Source organism: Hemiscyllium ocellatum, chromosome 42, assembly GCF_020745735.1.
Source record: "Hemiscyllium ocellatum isolate sHemOce1 chromosome 42, sHemOce1.pat.X.cur, whole genome shotgun sequence".
In the NCBI taxonomy this organism is placed as follows: Eukaryota; Metazoa; Chordata; class Chondrichthyes; order Orectolobiformes; family Hemiscylliidae; genus Hemiscyllium; species Hemiscyllium ocellatum.
The window spans coordinates 30,275,803-30,297,240 of record NC_083442.1 but is presented as its reverse complement, the minus strand read 5'-3'; the positions used below and the strand labels follow the sequence as shown (position 1 = coordinate 30,297,240).

At 40.9% G+C, this 21,438-nt stretch overlaps 1 protein-coding gene across 2 annotated transcripts in view; it reads left to right on the top strand.

Moving 5' to 3' along the window:
• The window catches only part of scaper (S-phase cyclin A-associated protein in the ER), a 324,173-nt gene extending 303,341 nt beyond the window's left edge, over positions 1-20,832 (top strand). Inside the window, exons 29-31 of one of the 2 annotated variants that reach the window (XM_060853762.1) lie at positions 14,842-15,033; positions 20,461-20,512; positions 20,648-20,832. In XM_060853762.1, coding sequence (XP_060709745.1) covers positions 14,842-15,033; positions 20,461-20,512; positions 20,648-20,691 — 288 coding nt within the window. In that variant the 3' untranslated portion in view covers positions 20,692-20,832. Of the gene's footprint in view, positions 1-14,841; positions 15,034-20,460; positions 20,513-20,604 lie in introns of both variants that reach the window. The other variant, XM_060853761.1, reaches the window with a different exon arrangement.
• The last annotated feature ends 606 nt before the right edge of the window (positions 20,833-21,438 follow it).

The following is a 21,438-nucleotide window of genomic DNA, read 5'->3' as shown; positions in this document are numbered from 1 at the left end:
TGTTTAATGAATTACATACTAAAGAATAAAAAATAAAGTGGATCTCGTGAGAGACTTTGGCAGGCTTCCTCTGAGAACAGTAACTGAAAAGTTGAGTTGCTAGTGTAGGTGACAGAAAGATACGATTAGGTGAAATCTGTGGTATTCGACCACCATATACTCTGGTGAGGTGGCTGATTCAGTTTTGCTCAGTCCAGTACTGGCAGAGTTTGCAATTGTGGCATGTGTATGAGTTGTTTGATGCACTTATATCATTTTACAATTTAGTATTGGCATACCCAATTTTTCTGTCCAGTCTTTATATGTACCGATTGTCTTTGAAATTTGACTGATGGTTCAAAATAACACCGCTGGGTAACCTTCGCTCTGGCTCACCATTCTCAAGTTCAATAAATTGGATTATTGTTTTGACCTAGAATTCAGAGCAAACCTCTCCGTTTACATTTCTTACTGTTTTCAGAGTGAGAAAGACATCAGAACATTACAGGATATTAACTCACCATGAGCAAATTTAACAACTCCAATAGTTGTTAAATAGGCGCTAACTCACAGACACCTTCTCCTAACACTCCCTCAACCATGACCTTACCTCCCATCACCAAACCATCATCTCCCAGACCATCCACAACCTCATCACCTCTGGGGATCTCCCATCCACAGCCATCAACTTCATACTTCCACAAGCCCAGACTGCCTGGTCCTAGCTCTTATCCAAAATCCACAAACCTGACTGCCCCAGTCAATCTATTGTCTCTGCCTGCTCCTGTCCCACCAAACGTATCTCCTCATATCTCAACACCATCCTGTCCCCCTTGGCCCTGGAGCTCCCCACTTACATATATCCTCCACCTTCTCCATGAGTTTTGTTTCCCCAGCCTCCAACGCCTCATCTTCACCATGGACATCCAGTCCCTATATGCATCCAACCGCCAAGGCAAAGGCCTCTAAGCCCTCCGTTTCTTCCTCTCCCACTGACCCAACCAGTACCCCTTTACCAACACACTCATTTGATTGGCAGGACTGTTCCTCATCCTCAACAATTTCTCTTTTGAATCCTTCCACTATCTTCAGACCACAGGGGCAGTCATAGGCACCTTTATAACCCCCAGCTATGCCTGCCTCTTCATAGCATACGTGGAACAGTCCATCTTCTGCAGTTACACCGGCATCATCTCCCACCTTTTTCTCTGCTGTATGTATGATGACTGTATCAGCGCCACCTCATGCTCCCACAAGGAGGTTGAACAGTTCATCAACTTCACTAACAACTTCCATCCTGACCTAAAGTTCATCTTGGACACCTCCTTCCCCTTCCTGGACCTCTCTGTCTCCATCTCCCATGACCAACTCAAAATAGACAGCTATTTCAAGTCCACAGAATACCACAGCTACCTAGTCTACACCACCTCCCTCCCCCGACTCCTGTAAAAATGCAATCCCTCAATCCCAATTCCTCCGCTTACCCGGTGTCTGCTCCCTGGAGATGCAATTCCACTCCAGGACATCCCAGATGGTCTTCTATTTCAAGGACCACAATTTCCCCTCCCACGTGATCAGCAATGCCTTCCAGTACATCTCCACTTTCTGCACCTCTGCCTTTGAATTCAACCCTCCACTGCTACAAAGATAGAACCCTCCAGGTCCTCACCTTCCACCCCACTAATCTCCGGAAACAGCACATTATCCTCTGTCATTTCTGCCACCTACAATCAGACCCTACCACCACAGATATATTTCCCTCTCGTCCCTACCTATCTGTGTTCCACAGAGACCAGTCCTTCTGTGGCTCCCTCATTAGGTCCACACCACCCACCAACCCACCCGCCACACCCGGCACCTTCCCTTCCCACTGCAAGAGGTGTAAAACCTGCAGCCACACCTCCCCCCTCGCCTCCATCCAAGACCCCAAAAGATCTTTTCACAGCTGGTAGCGATTTCTCTGCACATCCACCCACTTCATCTGCTGTGTCCATTGCTCTCGATGTAGCCTTCTCTACATCGGGGAGACAGGATACCAACGTACGAAGCATTTCAGGGAACATCTCTTGGAAATGTGCACTAAACAACCCCACTGCCCTGTGGCTGACGACTTCAACTCCCTCTCCCATTCCCACTCCCGTTCCCATTCCCAGTTCCTCTCAGAACATGCACATCCTGGGTCACCTCCACTGCCAAATTCAAGCCACGTGACGGCTGGAGGAAGAACGCCTCATCCTCTGCCTTGGGACCCTCAAACCACACGGCACAACATTGACTTCACTGGTTTCCCCCACCTCATTCCAGATCCAACTTTTCAACTCGGCACTGCCCCCTTGACCTGTCCTACTTGTCCATCTTCCTTCCCACTATCCACTCTACCTTCCCCTCCGACCTATCACAATTACCACCACCTGCATCCACCTATTTCCTTCCCAGCTACCTCCCTCCCCTCCCCCCCCCCCCCCCAGTACCATCCCCACCCTCCTATTTATCTCTCAGCCTCCTTCCCACCCCACATTCCTGATGAAGAGCTTATGCCCGAAATGTCGAAACTCCTGCTCCTTGGATGCTGCCTGAGCTGCTGTGCGTTTCCAGCAGCACACTTTTCAACTCTGACTCTCCAGCATCTGCAGTCCTTACTTTATCCTCGATGATGTCTGCAGTGCCTCCTGTGCTTGGTGCACACTGCGGCAGGGAAGGGAGTTCATGATGCAGCTGAAATGAGCAGTATCAAATTTAACAAAACAGCAGGAAGAAAAATAAGCCACAGTCTCAGCAATCAGTGCAGTTGGAAAAGCAAGAGCCTCCAGCACAGTCATCGCCAACCTTGAATTAGCTCCACCTGTGCCAACACCACAAACACCCCTTCGTCTTTGACATTCCACCCAATAAAGCACATGCAGAAATGTAAATACAGTTGAAACAACTGATTTCATTCACAGCTGAAAATGTGTTGCTGGTTAAAGCACAGCAGGTTAGGCAGCATCCAAGGAACAGGAAATTCGACGTTTCGGGCATAAGCCCTTCATCAGGAATCATTCCTGATGAAGGGCTTATGCCCGAAACGTCGAATTTCCTGTTCCTTGGATGCTGCCTAACCTGCTGTGCTTTAACCAGCAACACATTTTCAGCTGTGATCTCCAGCATCTGCAGACCTCATTTTTTACCCGATGTTTTCATTCACAGGCTAGCAAGCATCACCTTCTCTCAAATGGTTGACAATGGTTTTTTAGATTTTTTTAGATTAGATTAGACTTACAGTGTGGAAACAGGCCCTTCGGCCCAACAAGTCCACACCGACCCGCCGAAGCGCAACCCACCCATACCCCTACATTTACCCCTTACCTAACACTACGGGCAATTTAGCATGGCCAATTCACCTGACCCGCACATCTTTGGACTGTGGGAGGAAACCGGAGCACCCGGAGGAAACCCACGCAGACATGGGGAGAACGTGCAAACTCCACACAGTCTGTCACCTGAATCGGGAATTGAACCCGGGTCTCAGGCGCTGTGAGGCAGCAGTGCTAACCACTGTGCCACCGTGTATCCATCTCCCAGACCAGAAATTCTCCATGAAGCTTCATTCTCCGTACCCCTTAGTTTTACACCATGGACTGATAAAAAGAGGCAAAAAGAAATTTGACCCTGACTGACCTTCACGTATAATTTGTATCAGAGGAAGAACAAACAAAACAAAGATTGGCTTGCAAATGGAGATGTCCTGTACAACTACTGCTTGATGCTTTCTCTAATTATAGCCACTTGCATCATTACAAACTGCCAAGGTTCCTTTTTTTTCCAGAATGTCTCAAGGCTATGAGTCAAGCTACTGGTTCTGTGCAGTTTGACAGAATTATATCTGAATGTCCTTTTCCACCATTACCAAATCTGAATCCAGTACAAAAATGTGCTTTATTACTTCCTAAAAATGCTGGAATGAAAAGAGTCTCTTTTTAATTTTTGTGGTTGTATAATTTTGACCTAAGTACAACATAGGTAGCACACTTTGGATTCTTTCCATAGTCAGATGTGTATTAAGATGTAGGTTCAATTCCTTTATGTTTCCACTTTGAAGATGAACAAATTGGCATTTTAGTTTCTTGTCAAGTCATGAGATGAGGATGCTTTAGCGTAATACTTTGCTGCACTTTGATAAAACTATGACTAACCAAGTGCTGATAGATTTTATGCAGTTGTACAAAGCCTTAACATTACAGACCATTTTAAGAAGTGGCGAGGCTGTTTGCCAACTTCAAAGCCAAATGTGTTTCAAAAGGAGTTAAGATGTGGCTGGAGTTCTGATATTTCTTATGAAAATTCACAGAAAACAGTATTATCTTATGTCTCCACATCATGATACGAAAATGGGAGGATTTTATTTTTGATACTTGGTTTACATTATAGAAATTACTGATGTAAAACCAAATGGGTGGCAGCTTCCAATAAAGAGATTTCAATTTCTGTTATTAAATTAAATCAACTGTTCACACTGGTTATGACATACTTCAGGGCCAAATCGGACTTGAACCCAGACCCTCTGGCCCAGAGGTAGGAACACTACCACTGTGCCACAATATCCTTTTACAAGCCCCTTCCCATCTCCCTGTCCCAAAAAACAACTTAGTATTTAGCCCTTCAGATAGGGCTTCTGTTAAACTGAAAAGAACAGATACTATATCCACCACTCTTCCTTCTACCCAAGTAAATGATTTTCACCTGTTTCCATTCCTTTTATGAGAGCACACAGGTTGCTTATAAAAGCCCCTTTAAGGGGTTTTGTGGTGCAGGTTTGTGTCCCCACATTTGGATGAGAAGCTTCAAGTTCAATTCCCACCTGCCATGGAACTGTGTAAAATGTGTCCAAAAGGTTGAATAAGAATACTTATTTGAATACTACATGTAACCATGCTTACACATTTCGATATGATTTCCCTTGAGTTATTTTCTGAAGCAAAAGTTCTTAAATGTCATGCAATTAGAAGAAAAATAATAGCTTGTAATTATAAAGCACTTTCCACAATCATTTAATGTCTCAAAGTGCTTTACAGCCAACAATCTATTTTTGGAGGGTAGTTACTGTTCCAATACAGTAAACTTAGGAGGACAATTTGTGCACAGCAAACACCCACAGACAGCAGTGTGATAACAACCAGATAATCCACGTTTGTGATATTGTCTGAGTGCTCAATATTGACCCTCAGGGTGAACTCTCCCAGTCATTTTTGTAATAGTATCATGGGACCTTTCACTTGCCTGAGAACAAAGATGGTACCTCAGGTCAATATCTTATTTGAAAAACATCACATATACTACTGGAGTATTATATTGAGCCAGATTTTATGTTGAAGCCAGAGGAATCTCTCTGCATCTCGGGACCCAGTTTTGAACCCTCAAACATTCCAGGCGCAGCTAATTGTTTAAATAAGATAATGTTACAGCAGTAGGTTTACACAGGAAATGCAATGGCATGATTTCCCCATAGTTGTTGGCAGGGAGAAATGTTCTGCATCTATTCAGTTGACTTTAATGTGTGAGCACAGAATTTGTAACCGGAGGATTGAGAAACAGCTAACAAAAACATTGCCAGTAATAAAATTGAAAGAATAGTATTGCGGTAATGATGAGACCATTGGGAGGTTCAGTTTCATTAAGTTTTTCACTCGGGGGCTTTCTTAATGACCACAGTGGTTCCTTTGAGCAAACTGACTTTCCAAAATGACCTTTGAGGTCATTTTACCTTTTGTGGTTCCCAAAGGTCAGGTTGAGGGAGAGCAACCACAATGCATCACAGGAAGTGTTCACCTGTATTCTGTGGTTTTCAGTTCTGTACCTATTTACCTATACTTATTAATAGTAAATACTTAGATGAACACTTGAAATGCTACAACATGCATGTCTGTGGACTAAGTACAGGAAAATGGGATGAGAATAGATAGATACCTGATGGATGAAAGGGGCTCTTTCAGTACTGTAAAAATTCTGAGACTCTCTAGGTCTCAGGCGACTGACTGTGTGGAGTTTGCACGTTCTCCCCGTGTCTGCGTGGGTTTCCTCCGAGTGCTCCGGTTTCCTCCCACAGTCCAAAGATGTGCGGGTCAGGTGAATTGGCCATGCTAAATTGCCCGTAGTGTTAGGTAAGGGGTAATGTAGGGGTATGGGTGGGTTTCGCTTCGGCGGGTCGGTGTGGACTTGTTGGGCCGAAGGGCCTGTTTCCACACTGTAAGTCTAATCTAATCTAAAAGTCCATAGCAAGCGAATTAATTTTATTTTGATATTGCCCCCGAGTAGGTAGTATAAGCCCAATGTGGTAAAATCAGATTTGTTAATATTTGTTTGCCATTAGACAGGTCAGAGTTACCTCTGTTACGGGCTTAAGAACACACAGCCAAGTAGTTGCCTGATGACTCTAAGTATTAACAAATAACTAAGATTACCTCAGTGTTTAATGGTAGTTAACAGTTTGTGTTCCAAGTTTGGATTGTGCTGGAAAATCTTCCAGAATTTACATATGTGAGGCACTGAAGCTTTTCCTTGCCCTGTTCCACCTTCCCATGTTACATGTCACAAGGAGGAGGCAGGTAACCTGCTCTCAGTCTGTCCGCCTTGTGTAATAGACAGCTAGCCATGTAATTTAAAAACTCAATGATCTAACCGCTGTCCCTTCCTCAGCATCTTCCTACTAAAATATACTGAAGTCTGCACTTCAAACCTCTGATACTAATCAGCATTGTCCCGTAAACCACAGTCTTACCCCACTAGATGAGCTTCCAAATGTTCCAGAGGTTGGTGATCTGTTTAGTCATATCCATAACTTCATCCCTGTGCTCTGAGGGGACTTATATTTTGGGCTGAAATAGGCTAAATCAAGGACACTGATTTGTAGTTAAAATAGTAATATCTATTACAACACCTCTGCTAAAATAGTGAACAAAATAATCTCACATCACTAAACTAGTTGTTGCTATGTAAATACTCATACAGGCTTATAAATGTACAGTGAATATGTGACAATGTTTGATAGTAAAATTTACTCCGTCTTTGTGGAAGGAAATAACTTGGTATATACACAAAACCAGCAAGAAATTAGAGTCAAAAAGCATGGAAACAGACCCTGCAGTCCATCTCATCCATGTTGACCAGGTATCCTAAACTGAACTAGTCCCATTTGTCTGCGGTTGGCCCAAGTTCTCTAAATCTTTCCTATTCATGTATCTGTCCAAATATTTTTTACATGTTGTAATTTTACCCGTCTCTGCCACTTCCTGTGGCAGTTCATTCCATATATGCACCACCCTCTGTGAGAAAGTTGCCCTGAGGTCCCTTTTAAATCTTTCCCCTCTCACCTTAAACCTATGCCTTCTGGTTTTGGACTCTCCTATCCTTGGAAAAAGAGTTGAGCTATTCACCCAATCCATGTCCCTCATAAACCTCTTTATGGTCATACCGCAGTCTCCGACACTCGGGGAGGGGGGGGTGGAGGGAGGAGGAATGTCCCAGCTTCTCCTTCAAACTCAAACCCTCTAGTTCCAGCAACATCATTCTAAATTGTTTCTGCATTCTTTCTAGTTTAGCAACATCATTTCTACTGCAAGGTGACCAGAATTGTATGCAATATTCTAAAAATGGCTTATCCAATATCTTGTACAGCTGCAACTTGACATCACAACTCTTATGCTCAGTGCTCTGACCAATAAAGGCAAGCATGCCAAATGCTGCCTTTACCACCCTGTCTCCTAGTGATGACACTTCCAAGGAATTGTGCACCTGCACCCTTCGGTCCCTCTGTTCAATAACAGTCCCCAGGGCCCAATCATTAACCTGCCCTGGTTTGTCTTAACAAAATGCAACACCTCACATTTAACTGAATTAAACTGCTTCTGCCATTTCTTAGCTTATTGGCCTGTCTGATCAAGATGTCAAGCAACTCTTTGTCAGCTGCAGTGAAGTGAAGGGTTCAAGACAATTGCTTTGTATTTTTCGCGTTCAACCTATATAGCCCAGGATTCAATATTAGTGTATGAGTATTTAAACCAAAAATTTAAAATTTTTTAAGCTGTACTTCAGCCGGAACCTAGAATTGGCTTGTGGGCTGATGCTACTACAAACTGCAATGATTGGGAGATGCCGGTGTTGGACTGGGGTGTACAAAGATAAAAATCACACAGCACCAGGTTATAGTCCAACAGGTTTAATTGGAAACACGCTAGCTTTCGGAGCGACGCTCCTTCATCAGGTGATTTTTAACTGCAATGGTTTTGTTAGCCACTGGGTGCAGATATCACAAAGCCAAAAGGTAAACGTATCATATTCAGTATGGGAGTGCTGTCAAAAGAAATGTAAAGTGGCTGTTCAATTCCCATTTTGACATTCCCATATAGCTTACACTGAGCCCTGAACCTGACTGGTGGAATTTTGTTGCCCAGCAGCTGATTGTTTAGTCCACTTAGAAATAAGTGAAATACAGAACAGAGCAGACTGTAGAGCTTGTTCTATCATTCAAGAGATGAACTGCATCTTAACTCTATCCATCCAACTTACCTCTGTAATCTTTAATTTGTTATAATCAGTTAATATAGCTACTAGTGTGATGTAAGAAACAAGGCAATCAATTTGTATACAACACGCTGTCTCAAATAGCAATTAATGAATGACCAGATAATGTGTTTTAACTATGTTATATTGGCCAGTACAGTTTCCTATGTCCACTATCATGAGATCTTAAATGTTCCTATGAGGTTTAAAATCTCAGCAGAAAGATGTGGAGGTGCCGGTGTTGGACTGGGGTGGACAAAGTCAAAAATCACTCAACACCAGATTATAGTCCAACAGGTTTATTTGAAAGTACAAGCTTTTGAAGTGCTGCTTCTTTGTCAGGTAACTAGTTACCTGGAGAAGGAGCAGCACTTCGAAAGCTGTACTTTCAATTAAACTTGGTGTTGTGATTTTTAACATCCTTTGGTACTGGCCTAACACTCATGCTCAGGTATCATGGTGGGGCTTTAAACAACAACTAACAATCTATATATTTAAAACTTAAGAGATATGGGGATACCACAGGAAAATTGCATTGAAGTAGAATATCAGCCATGATCTCATTAAATGGCAGAATAGTTTCAAACACCTGAATCACATAATCCGGCTCATATTATTGTTTATTTTCTTTTATACGACAGCTTGCATTTATGTAAGAACTGTAACACAAGCTAAACATTCAGGGTGCTTGACAAGTGCATATCAAGTTGACAGTCTGCTACATGCTTTATTAGGCATGGTGATGAAAAGAGCAGGCTTTAAGCAGTATTTTTGAAGAAGAGGAGGGATCACAGAGCATTAGGGAAGGAATTTCTTGAGCTCTAATGTGGGTGATACTGGCTAAGAAATTGCTGACACTCAATAACAGCAATGTGACAAATTCATATTAAGTTTGTATCATTTGTCAACAGCCTGCTCTTTTTCAGAAAAATAATGAATACCTTACAGGTGGGAACACACTGTAAAGAAAATTTACCACTGTTCAATAACCATGTATTGTTTTTCAACATTGAAGTCGTCACATTTCATTATTTATTGGCACATTCTGAAATCTAGTTTAAAAATGCCTCTATATTTCATTGTTTGGTGCAAAAGTGTAATTTTGCAGACTATGCATTACAACAGTTTACATTTAATAGACTGCCAGTTTGCACTTTAAATTTCAGAATTGAACATTGATTTTAAAATATGCTGCATTTCGATGGTGCCTTTCACCACCTCAGGATGTTCTATAGCATTTTACAATTAAATACTTTTGAAGTATCATCACTGTTATATGTAGGAAATGTGGCAGCCAATTTGTGCATTGCAAAGTCCCATAAACAGCAATGTGGCAATGACTAGACAATCAGCTTTAGTGATGTTAAGGGAGAAATATTGGCCAAGGCAACAGAGAGAACCTTCCTCCATCTCTTTAAAATATTGTCATTGAATTGTTTAATACCAGGGCAAATAGAGATGGAAATAGATAGAGAAAGGTGTGTGAGGATGTATGAGTGTAAGGTTAGGTAACCTTGGCTCATGTTTCAGGTTAGCATTTCAACCAGCAGGAAAAGAACTCTGTGGAAACCATCTGTTCTCTTTCTCTTCAAATGCTGATTTTTCTCCTCTAAAGCTAAAGGTGATTGCCACATGCTCCAGGGACTTCACGTATATCTTCACTTCTAAACAGAGTCAGTGAATTTTGGTTGACTTAGACAGCATTACAGTTGAGAACTTGATCCTGCCTCATCCGGTTTCCACACAACCATGTTTTTCAAAACACATCACTGGATAATGATCAAGAACAGTGAACCTGCCTGATTTATTTTTCATCCATGTTATTTTCTGTACATATTTCAGATTTCCAGAATTTGTCAGTTTGTTCCCTGTCACTTTCAAGAGTAAATTACTTAGACTTTGATGCCTTGTCCAGCATGTAATGTTAAATTGTGTATTACGTATTGTTGCTAGTAATACATCACAGCCCTTGGCAGCAGGTCTCTCGTCCTCGTGCCTAAAACTTGGATTTGTTTACTTGCATTCTTACAACTCAAGTACATCATCAATGGGACCATATATTCCACAGCAGTTGTTAAAAAAAACCCTTTGAAAGAAATCTTGTAAAACCCTGCAATTTATGTTGTTGCAGGCTCCTCTGTTTTATCCAGCACCTCTGGCTTTAATTTGGGTGCGAGTCAACATGAGTGCTTGTGCCTGGAAATTTTGTGTTTTGCCAATCCACAATTTACAATCCTGAGCTGCAGTTTTACAGCTCCTTGAGGCCTACCCTGGCCTACCTCCCAGGCTGAAGAAAGACAGTTGTGAGGGAATTTATGTTTCCTTATTGTTCGTTGGTAATCAAGCTAACCTGGGAGTGATTTGATTTTAATATCAGTTAGTTGAATTTAATGACTTGATTGAAAAGGTTCTGTGGAGCTAACAGGATGTGGGCACAGCAAGGTTCCATTAGTGGTATTGCTTCATTTCTTAATGTGCGCAAGTCTCTCTGTAAACTTGGCCTGCTTTATGACAAGTCCCATTAGTCTAAACAGTCTTACTCTTGGACTCGACTAAACTGATGAGAGCACTGATAAGGAAAACGAATGGCGACACATCAGTGGAATTTTTTTTAAAGCGTCTTCAGGCCTTCTTTTCCATCCCCCCCCCCCAGTGCAACACACACACACGCGCGCACACAGAGTTTTTGTTAATGTATGATGTTTGAAAATCTCTGCAAATTGTAGATTCAGGGAATCACTACATTTTTCATGCAGGAAACTGATGCTTCATTCTGCAATGGGGAGAGTGGAATTGATTGTGTACATCTGTGCCTTCGGAGACCAAATCTGTTCATGCGTCATTAGGTTTGGTCAACTTGGCTGTTAAAAGGTTGGGGGTGGGGAAGTATAGGTTGTATTGGAGGATTCTAATAGTCTGGACATCATAAGTGACGACTTTTTTTTTCTTCTCAATGTTCATTTATCTGAAGTCGTAATGAAATGCCAGTGGAAATAGACAGTTTGCAAAATTTCTTACAAATTTTAGATTGTAATAGGTGTTAAGAACTATGACCACTTTGTTCTTTTTCTCTCTGATTTGATGGAATTTAATATTAGCACAGCCACATGATATACTTTGCAGGAAGTTGACAGTCAGTTTTGAAAGTTTCCAGTTTAGTGCTTTTCTGTGGTGCTGAGCCCCAGTACTAAACAAATTTGCCCAGTACAGGGAGTTAGCTGCTTTTCAGTCGTCAACTGCTGAATCATCACTGTTGGTTCAGGTACCTGGACACAAAATGGGGAGAATTAGCCAAGATTCCTAATCCTGACTGCTGTCTGATTACCCTCACCACAATTAGAGGCGGAAAAACCCACTCATTGACCTTGGTGACCAATTTGGATGAGCTGAAAATGTGTTGCTGGAAAAGCGCAGCAGGTCAGGCAGCATCCAAGGAGCAGGAGAATCGACGTTTCGGGCATGAGCCCTTCTTCAGGAATTATGCCCGAAACGTCGATTCTCCTGCTCCTTGGATGCTGCCTGACCTGCTGCGCTTTTCCAGCAACACATTTTCAGCTCTGATCTCCAGCATCTGCAGTCCTCACTTTCTCCTCGACAATTTGGATGAAGCAACGGTGAACTGCTCCAGTGCAGCACAGGTCATTATCTCTGAGGCAAAATTGAAAAGATGTTGACTGTATATGACTTTGACCTGAATTAATATTTATCCTTCAGCTGATATCATCTTTCTTAAAAAAAAATTATCTGGTTCTTATCACATTACAGTTTGTGGGAGTTTGCCTTGTGAAAGTAAGCTGTTGTAATTCCTTCATTGTACAAGTGACTACAAAAATATTTCAATTGATTTAAGAGGAGATTAATGACTATTAATTTGGTATAGTGGCTATATTACTCGTCTGGTAATCTGGAGTTGTGGATTAATAATCCAGAGATGTGAATTTGAATCTCATCATGGAAGGGCAATGTAAATACACTGCATGAAATTAAGATAGTGACAGTTTTACTTTTACTGGACTCGCACTCTGGAAGTCTGAGGCAACACTCTAGGGAAACAGATTCAAATCCCAGTATGTCAGCTGTTATAGTTTAAATTAAATCTGAAATTGAAAGCTAGTTTCAGTAATGCTGACATTTGGCCTCTTGAGTCTGCACTGCCATTTAATAAGATCATGACCGATCTGTTTGTGGTACAAGTTCCACATTTCCATCTCCTCCAAATAATGTTTGATTTCCTGATTAGCAAGAATCTATCCACCTCTACCTTGAAAATATTCAGTGACCTTGCCTCCAATGCCTTCTGAGTTCCAAAGTCTCTCAACCTCTCCTCATCTCTGTCCATAAATAATGACACCTAGTTTCCTACCAATGCCCCTCTGTCCTGGGTACCCCCACAAGAGGAAACATCTGTGCCGCATTCACCTTGTAAAGACTGTTCAAGATCATACATCCTTCAATCAAATCACTGTTCATCGTTCTAAATTCCAGTGAAAATAAAGCCAGTCTGTCCAACCTTCCCTCAAAACGACCACCCATTCCAGGTATCAATCTAGAGACTCCTCTGAACCACATCCAATGGTTTTACATCCTTACTTAAATAAGGAGACCAAATTTTTCAGTGCATTCAAGAAATGGCTTCACCAATGCCCAGTATATTTGAAATGTAACATCCTTACTGTGATCAACTAAATGATCATTAAACTACCCTCTATTATCTTATAACCCATCTGGACCACTCATGTCTTTTAGGTCTTATGACTCCAGATCGCCACAGCAAAGTGATTGCCTCTCAGTTGCTGTCTGAAATAGCTTATAAACCTCTTTGCTCATGGACAATTAAGGTTGGCCTTGCTAGCAATAAGTTCATCACATAGAAGAATAAATTATCTAGAATAAAATTAGTAGCGCTATGTTTTATTTTAAATTATGGATGACACCGACTTGGCCAGCATTTGTTGTCCATTTCTAATTGTGCTGAAGGTGGTGACTGTGAAAGTCCCAGATTGTTGTTGTTAAGAAAATCTTTGACCCCGCCTCGAGTTTTAGGAGAGGATTTCTGCTATTAATCCGGTTTGACCTGAACGTGAGTCCAGACTCATTGCAATTTCATTGATTCTCTATGCCATTCAAAATAGCCTAACGAAACACTAAGTATCAAAAAACTCACCATCACTTCCTCAAGGGTAGTTAGTGATGGACATTAAATGCTCAAAATATAAGTGCCCCTCTCTGATATTTTAACCATGTTTAGCATCATGGCTGAGTTCAGCAGCTGACTGACAAATGCAATAGGCCACAGAGTCTGGACTTTCCCAATTAAATTCTTACTTTTGTAACAGCGAGCAGGTTTATTTCTAAAAATGCAGTCATAACCCAGTTCTCCTTCAGGGTGTTTATAAATGCAGAATAGGACTTCCCAGAACTGTTGCATCTGCCACATCGTATGTGACTTTCCTACAGTAAAGCGATGTTTGGAAGTAACCATTTCTTCTCTACTGGTGACGTCTGTGTTGTCTCGCATATTTGTTTTCCTTGATGTAGTGCTCAATGGTATGGCACGACTCCGCACCCACTTTTAGCTGAATTTGTTAAATTTAAATACTGAACATTTGAATCTGTGGCTTCATACAGCCAATTAAGCCGAAGCTAGAAAGGAAGACTGTAAATCTGGAATGAAAATGAAGCTATTGGAAAAACAAGAGTGGGCAAATTGCATTTGAAAACAGATGATAGGTTGATGGAAGTTCCTACCTGAAACATTAACCTATTTTCTCCTTCAGGTGTAAGAGGGCCTTGTATGCTTTCATCATTTTTGTTTTTATCTTGTTTGTATTTGCTTTCTTTTTTTTCAACACTTAATCCCTTGTGGTCGATGTTGGCAGTGTAATCTTCATGTGAAGTGCAGCAGGGGATAATTAGACCAGGGGCCTGCAGACATAATTAAACCCTTATTTTAAAGACATGTATTATTTCCTTATTCCTGAATAAAACTTTGATCTCATTGATATTTGTTATCAAAAAGTAGATGTAAAAGTAGACAGATATCTGAGAAACATGTTGGTTGGGACAGGAGAGTTTCTCTTTGGTACAGGCTAAGGGGCTGAGAGAAGGAAAACGGAGGTGCTCCAGCAACACCACTGGTGGGAGGGTGTAATTACAATGTGACATGTTTACATTATAGACGTATACAATACAGTACACAGACACTAATGAGGAAAATTAAGATACAATAGCATGTTTTTCAACTTACTCTAGACTTCGATATAGTAGGCTTATTTTACTGGGTTTTGCCACATCTTTGTAAACATTATATTGTTTTTGCTTTCTTAGTTAACAGTGCAATCTGGCCGCCATCCCACAGTTCTTCAGAAACTCTGCCAACTACCTTTTCAGTACTTTAGTGATCAACGATTGATCAAAGTCCTGTTTCCAACACTGATAACAGCTTGTTACAACAACCCACAGAACAAAGTCATCTTGGAGCAGGAGATGAGCTGCATTCTGTTGGCTACCTTTATCCAGGTAAATATGCATGCATGATCCAGCAATGCTCAGTTATACTGTGGTTCTACACTGCCAGCTGGTCAGAAAAGCAGTGGTCTGTGTGTGCTTGTTCACTGTCGCACATTCACAACTTTAAGCCATCCAAATATTGGTTAAATTGCTGACTAAAGAAATGGGAGGAATGTAATATTATCCAGTTTCACACACGGCTGCAGTATGTCTGCCACAGGTGGCCTTATCAAATGCAAAAATTTGATTCAGGCCCCCATTCTCAATTACTGTGCTGTAACCCTTGCTGTAAAGTGCAGGCATGTGGACGTTGGATGAAAACAGGAGCATGTTCAGTTGACATGCTCATAGGGGCACATAGCCTTTGCACTCTCACTGTGTAGGTTGCCATTTGAATAGTCATTTAACAATCAACGCTTGTGGAGCCACACAGCAGAAAACATGGAGGGACGAAATTTAGTAAACAGACAACTGAATTAGATTAGATTCCCTACATTGTGGAAACAGGCCCTTTGGCCCAACAAGTCCACACTGACCCTCTGAAGAGTAACCCACCCAGACCCATTCCCTGACTAATGCACCTATTAATACAGGCAATTTAGCATGGCCAATTCACCTGACCTGCACATCTTTGGACTGTGGGAAACCGGAGCACCCGGAGGAAATCCACGCAGACACGGGGAGATTGTGCAAACTCCACACAGTCAGTTGCCCGAGGCTGGAATTGAACCTGAGTCCCTGGTGCTGTGAGGCAGCAGTGCTAACCACTGAGCCACCATGCCGCACATTCATATAGTGTTTGGCAAGTTCTGATTGTTTTGTAGCTTTGTCATAGATTATACACTGAGTTAGCAACAAAATTAGACTCCTCCAACAACACCATCCAAATCCATGACCTTTGCCATTTAGAAGAGCAAAGGCAGTAGCTGCACAGGAACACCACCACTTGCAAGAGCACCCCCCACCCCCCAACATATAACATCCTAACTTTGAAATATATTGCTGTTCCTTTAGTGTCACTGGATAAAAACCTGGAACTCTATTATTTACAGCACTGTCAGACTACATCACAGCTCATCTTCACCTTCTGAAAGATAATTAGAGATATGTTTTGCTAGCTGAGACCAGATGCCATATACTTACCTGAGTAAGTCTTCCCATTACCAAAAGCTGACTACTAAAGATGGTCACTGGAGCCCACATTTGCACACATGGCCATGGAATGTCAGTCAGCCATGAGTGTATGTCAGTCACCTGTGTGCATCTGTGCATGTGCAGATGACTTCAGCTCCTGTGCTTTGACCAGTTCATTCTTGTTCATACATATTAATGAGAAGAAGTGCAGCATTATTGAACAGCGTGAAGTTCAAGCTCCCCCAACATAATTTCTTTTCTATTTCAACTTCGCATCTATTTTTTGTTTTTTTAAAAAGGCCAGGCATTAATCTTTTATATTTGTTACAATCATTTCTTGCCTCCATGTGTTGCAACAATTCATAAGAATGTTTTTCAATGTGTGTAATTTTTTTTAAAAACTGTCTCATGATCTTTCATCCATGTGGGAGACTCCTCATGAACATGAATTTATTATGACTGCCGGAAGTGCATTGACTGATCTTGGTTGTCCTGTCCTGCTAGACAGCAGCTGCTCTTCTGTCACTTCACAATGATGTCACACTGCAATGTTGTGTAACTGTGTATACACAGTTGGTGTAGCACCTAGCGGTAAAACCAGCTTTTTCTTCCTTACTCTTGAGATGTCAGTGTTGCTGACAAGGCCAGTATTTATTGCTCATCACAAATTGCCTTTGAACACATGATGATGAGCTATCTTTTTGAACCACTGTAGTCAATCCACAGTGCTGTTGAAAAGAGAGTTCCAGAATTCTAACCAAGCAACATTGAAGGATCAACAATATAATTACAAGGTAGGGTGGAGTGTAATCTGCATTAAATCAGGCCTTGCTTGATGGGGGAGGTAGTGGGATATAATCTGGAGACACAAACTAATGCTGTGGGGGGATGAGTTCAAATTCCACCATGACGACTGCTGAAATTTTTAATTCAGTAAAATCTGTAATTAAAAAGCTAGTTTAATTGTGAATTTGTAATGGTTGTCAGGTGTTGTAAAAATCCATCTGAATCAGTAATGTCCTTTTAGGGTAGGAAATCTGGCATTCTAACCTACTTTGACTTTTAGGTGACTGGAAGTTGAATCTTAGCTTTACTCTGAAATTGTCTAAAGATCCAATCAATTCAAAGGCAACTAGGGATGGACAACAATTGCTGACTTTGCCAGTGACACCAATAACAGAAAAATTGAGGGCAATCTGCATTGAAAGTGTTCAGTCTATCAGCACAAATATCCTTTGCCCAGATCATCAGAAATTACATTGAATGGTAGAGCTCAAAAAGGTAAAGGAGACACCAATGAACTAAAATTATAAACAACAAAAGCAATAATCCACCTGTTTTCATGTACCATGTCATTCTGTGTTCGCTGTAGTATTTGCAAATAGGTATGTCAAAGATGCTTCACAGCTGTATATCTGTTTACACTTAGGGAGCTAATGGTTTTTAATCTTAGGATAGAGGTACTATATATCCCTGTAAGAAAGCTTGAAGAAAGAGGGAGTGACTGCTTCACCTTGGATTGGTGCAGTAATTTGGACTTGTAAAAGCAAGAACTTGGTAGAGGCAGGTTTCAGTTTATTTGCCCTGGAAATGCGTTTGGCTGTGAGAATGTCGGGGTTGAATTGGATGACCAGGTAAAGTCAGGGGATATAATATTTTAAACTATCAGTTATTATAGATGAAATCTATGTTTGTCCAAAACATACTAGGAATACTCATGATTTGGAGCTGCCAGTATTGGACTGGGATGTACAAAGTCAAAAATCTCACAACACCAGGTTTAATTGGAAGCTCTAGCTATCAGAGTGTTGCTCCTGCATCAAGTAGTTGTGGAGTATAAGATTATACTCCACCTGATGAAGGAGCAATGCATAGAAAGCTAGTGCTTTCAAATAAACCTATTGGACGATAACCTGGTGTTGTGTGATTTTTGACTTTGGAAGTACTTAGCATGGCAGTCAGTGTCAGTTGAAAGAGAAACAGTTAACTTTTCAACTCATTCAGTAACTTTTCATTAGACAGTTTGATGATGTAACAGGCTTTCACCCAAGTACAGAGATGGGATGGAAACGAATCACAAGGTGTGTAATAGGGTGAAATTAGGAGAGATAAGTGGGGTGATGGTCTGAGGCAAAAGAAGATGGTAATGAAACAAATGAAGAAACAGCAGATGGGTGTAGAGGAGACATAATTGGCAATCGTAGTATTATTTAAAATGCTGCCAACCAACAAAATGGCAGCAGAGGCTATGATCTGAAAGCATTGAACTCTGCATTGAGTCTGAAAAACTACAAAGAAATTATAAGGGCCTTTCATTGAGCTTCAGTCAACAATGTAGAAGGACTGACAACACAAGGGTCAGAATGGGGCAAGTTATTGAAATGACAGACAACTTGATCCTCAGGGTCACACTTGTAGACCAAACAGAAATGTTTTGCAAAGCAGTCACCTAGTATGCATTTACTCCCTCCCTGAGGTAGTGCAGACTGAATCATGAGCAGTGAATGAAGATCAATGAATTAATAGAACTGCAAGTAATTTACTATTTCATTGAAAGGACAATTTGAATGCTGAGAAGGATGGAGGTGAAAGGGTAAGTAGTAAAGAGAAAAGAAAATTCCTTTCCCCTTTGTCTCTTTTGTAAGTTTGTGCGCTGCTGACATTAATCACTCACTAAAGGCAGAGAGGGTACCTGCACTCAGTGCATTGACGTTTCTAAACTTGAGTCAGTATTAAAGTGTCACTCAAGGAGTGACTTAACAAGGCTGAGTTCAGCAACAGCTTGGATAGTGGACCTTCAGACATTGAGACAAAGTGTGTGGCATAAGTTGATTGCAGTGCTACCTACACCTAACTGGCGAGCAGAGGGAAAATGCTCAGAAGGTGGAGTGTTGGGTTTTTCACCAACTGCAATATAACTTCATCTCTTTCAAAGAGAAGATTAATAATTTTAGAGCATTGTTAATGTAAGCAAAAAGCCAGCTGTCCACCTGACTATTTCATGGCATTAAAATATAACCTGTAATTTGAATACTATGAAAGTCATGTACGTAACGTTTGGGTTGGGCAAAGAGGGATGTAGCATCAGAAATGTAACTTTGTGCCAATCATGGTAACTGCATAGTTCCAGTGCCAAGACAAGTATTATATACCAAACTTCTGTAGGACTAGTACAGACATGAATCACACACATACCACTGAATGACATGAAAAGGCAGAAAAGTAGCTATGGGAACACCAACTGCAGTGAGAATACGTCCAGCATCACGTTAAAATCAAAACAATGGGCATTGTCGTTAAAACAAAACATTTAATTTGAACTTTTCATATTTTTCAGCTTAATTCAAATATTTAAAATGTTTTATGCCACTCAAATTGAGAAAAATGCTGGACAATGGTCAGTTCCATGTGTACCCAAGGACAGAAATCATCATGGATTAAAATTGCAATCTTAGTCATAGACAATGGACTGCAAATCTCTGAACGTTCAATGTGTAAGAAAGTTGTTAGGCAAGTTAGATAATGCACAATTCCAGCTAAATTCAGCTACAACCCACTGCCACAGTTACCTTAAATTTGCAGTATCCCACCCTACTTCTTGGAAGGGCCTTTTCGACCTCCATAGCTTCTGTGTCTTCAAATGTTCTGACAATGCCAATCTTTATTTGGGTACTTCTGATATGTCTTTGTTTTGACTCAAATGAAACACCCCCATTGTTGAGAGAGTGCTTGATCATGTACTGTACTTCAGCTCTCACTCCTTCCCTTCGTTCCCAGAATGCAACAGAGTTCCTCTTATCCTCACCTCCAACTTCATCAGCCTGCATGTTCAACACATCATTCATTCTCTATCATTTCAGTCACCTGTAACATGAATCCACCAAACTTATCTTCCCCTCTTCATTCAGCATTTAAAGGGACCATAATCTTTGTGAGGTCCTTGTTCACTCCAGCAACTTCCCTTCCAAAGACACCTTCATCCAAAGGTACAATGGCACATTGATCTAGATAAACAATTTACACTGTTACCACTGAGATGTTGATCAAGAACAATAGGTGACACTTTGACAACAATGATCTATAACAAAATCTTGTTACATTAAACTGCATTCTTCTAGAATGTGTAGCAATGCATAATATCTCTCAATCTAAAACACTGTGCTAATTCATCACACAGGAGGTCTGATCCATAGGTAGCCAACACATACTAAGGGGAACTTTAGAACCAGATTGAACAATAAAGAATTCATACAAAAGCTTTAAATTGACCAAATGACAAAGTACACTTCTCTTTCATTTTAGGATTTTGCGCAGAGCTTGAGTCAGTCTGACAATAAGACTTCTCAGCAGAAAGGTAAGTATTTCAGGATTGCTCTTTATGCATTTGTCCTAAACAACAGCAGTATAAGTGTTCTATTTAACAATTTATTGTTGTCCTCATTTCAGAGAGAATTCCTGGAGCTCAAGACTACCTTGATTTCTCTAACAGGTTCCCCAGGGAGATGTGGGAGGATGCCCGGAAATTCTTTTTAAATAAAGACACAATTTGCTAAGAATAAAACAGATTTGGGAAAGGGTGAAAAATACCCAACACCACAAAATATTACTTGATTTATAAATTAGTCTTGTAATTCATTCATTGACATTATGTTCTAGAATGTTCTTATATTTGATTTGCACAAAATGTATATAGTACCTGTTGTACATACGATTTTCATTGTAATCACTTTTTGACAATTTTTTAATGTGATGCTTTCTAATGTATGTGTGTGTAGAATAATCCATTTGGTTCTTGTTGTTTAGAATGATCCAGCAGTCCCCTGTGGAATGTATCAATTAATTTTATTTATTAGCAGTGTATCAGTGCCTTAGATACACTGATGACACAATAAAATTATTTATTTTCATCTGCATTTATGTGAAGTGTTGGTTATTTGTTGGGGGAAAGCTTAAGAACATAATAAATAGGAGCAGGAGTAGACCATCCACCCATTAGAAGAAAATGAGGACTGCAGATGCTGGAGATCAGAGTCTGAGTGTGGCGCTGGAAAAGCACAGCAGGTCAGGCATCATCCGAGGAACAGGAGCGTTGACGTTTCAAGCACAAGTTCTTCAACTTCCTGCTCCTCGGATGCTGCATGACCTACTGTGCTTTATTCAGCATCTACCCATTAGACCTGTTTCACCATTCATTGCAATCATGGTTGATCTTGGGCTGCAAGTCCACTTTCCTACTCAGTTCACATGATCCTTGATTACTTGGGGAGACCAAAGATCTGT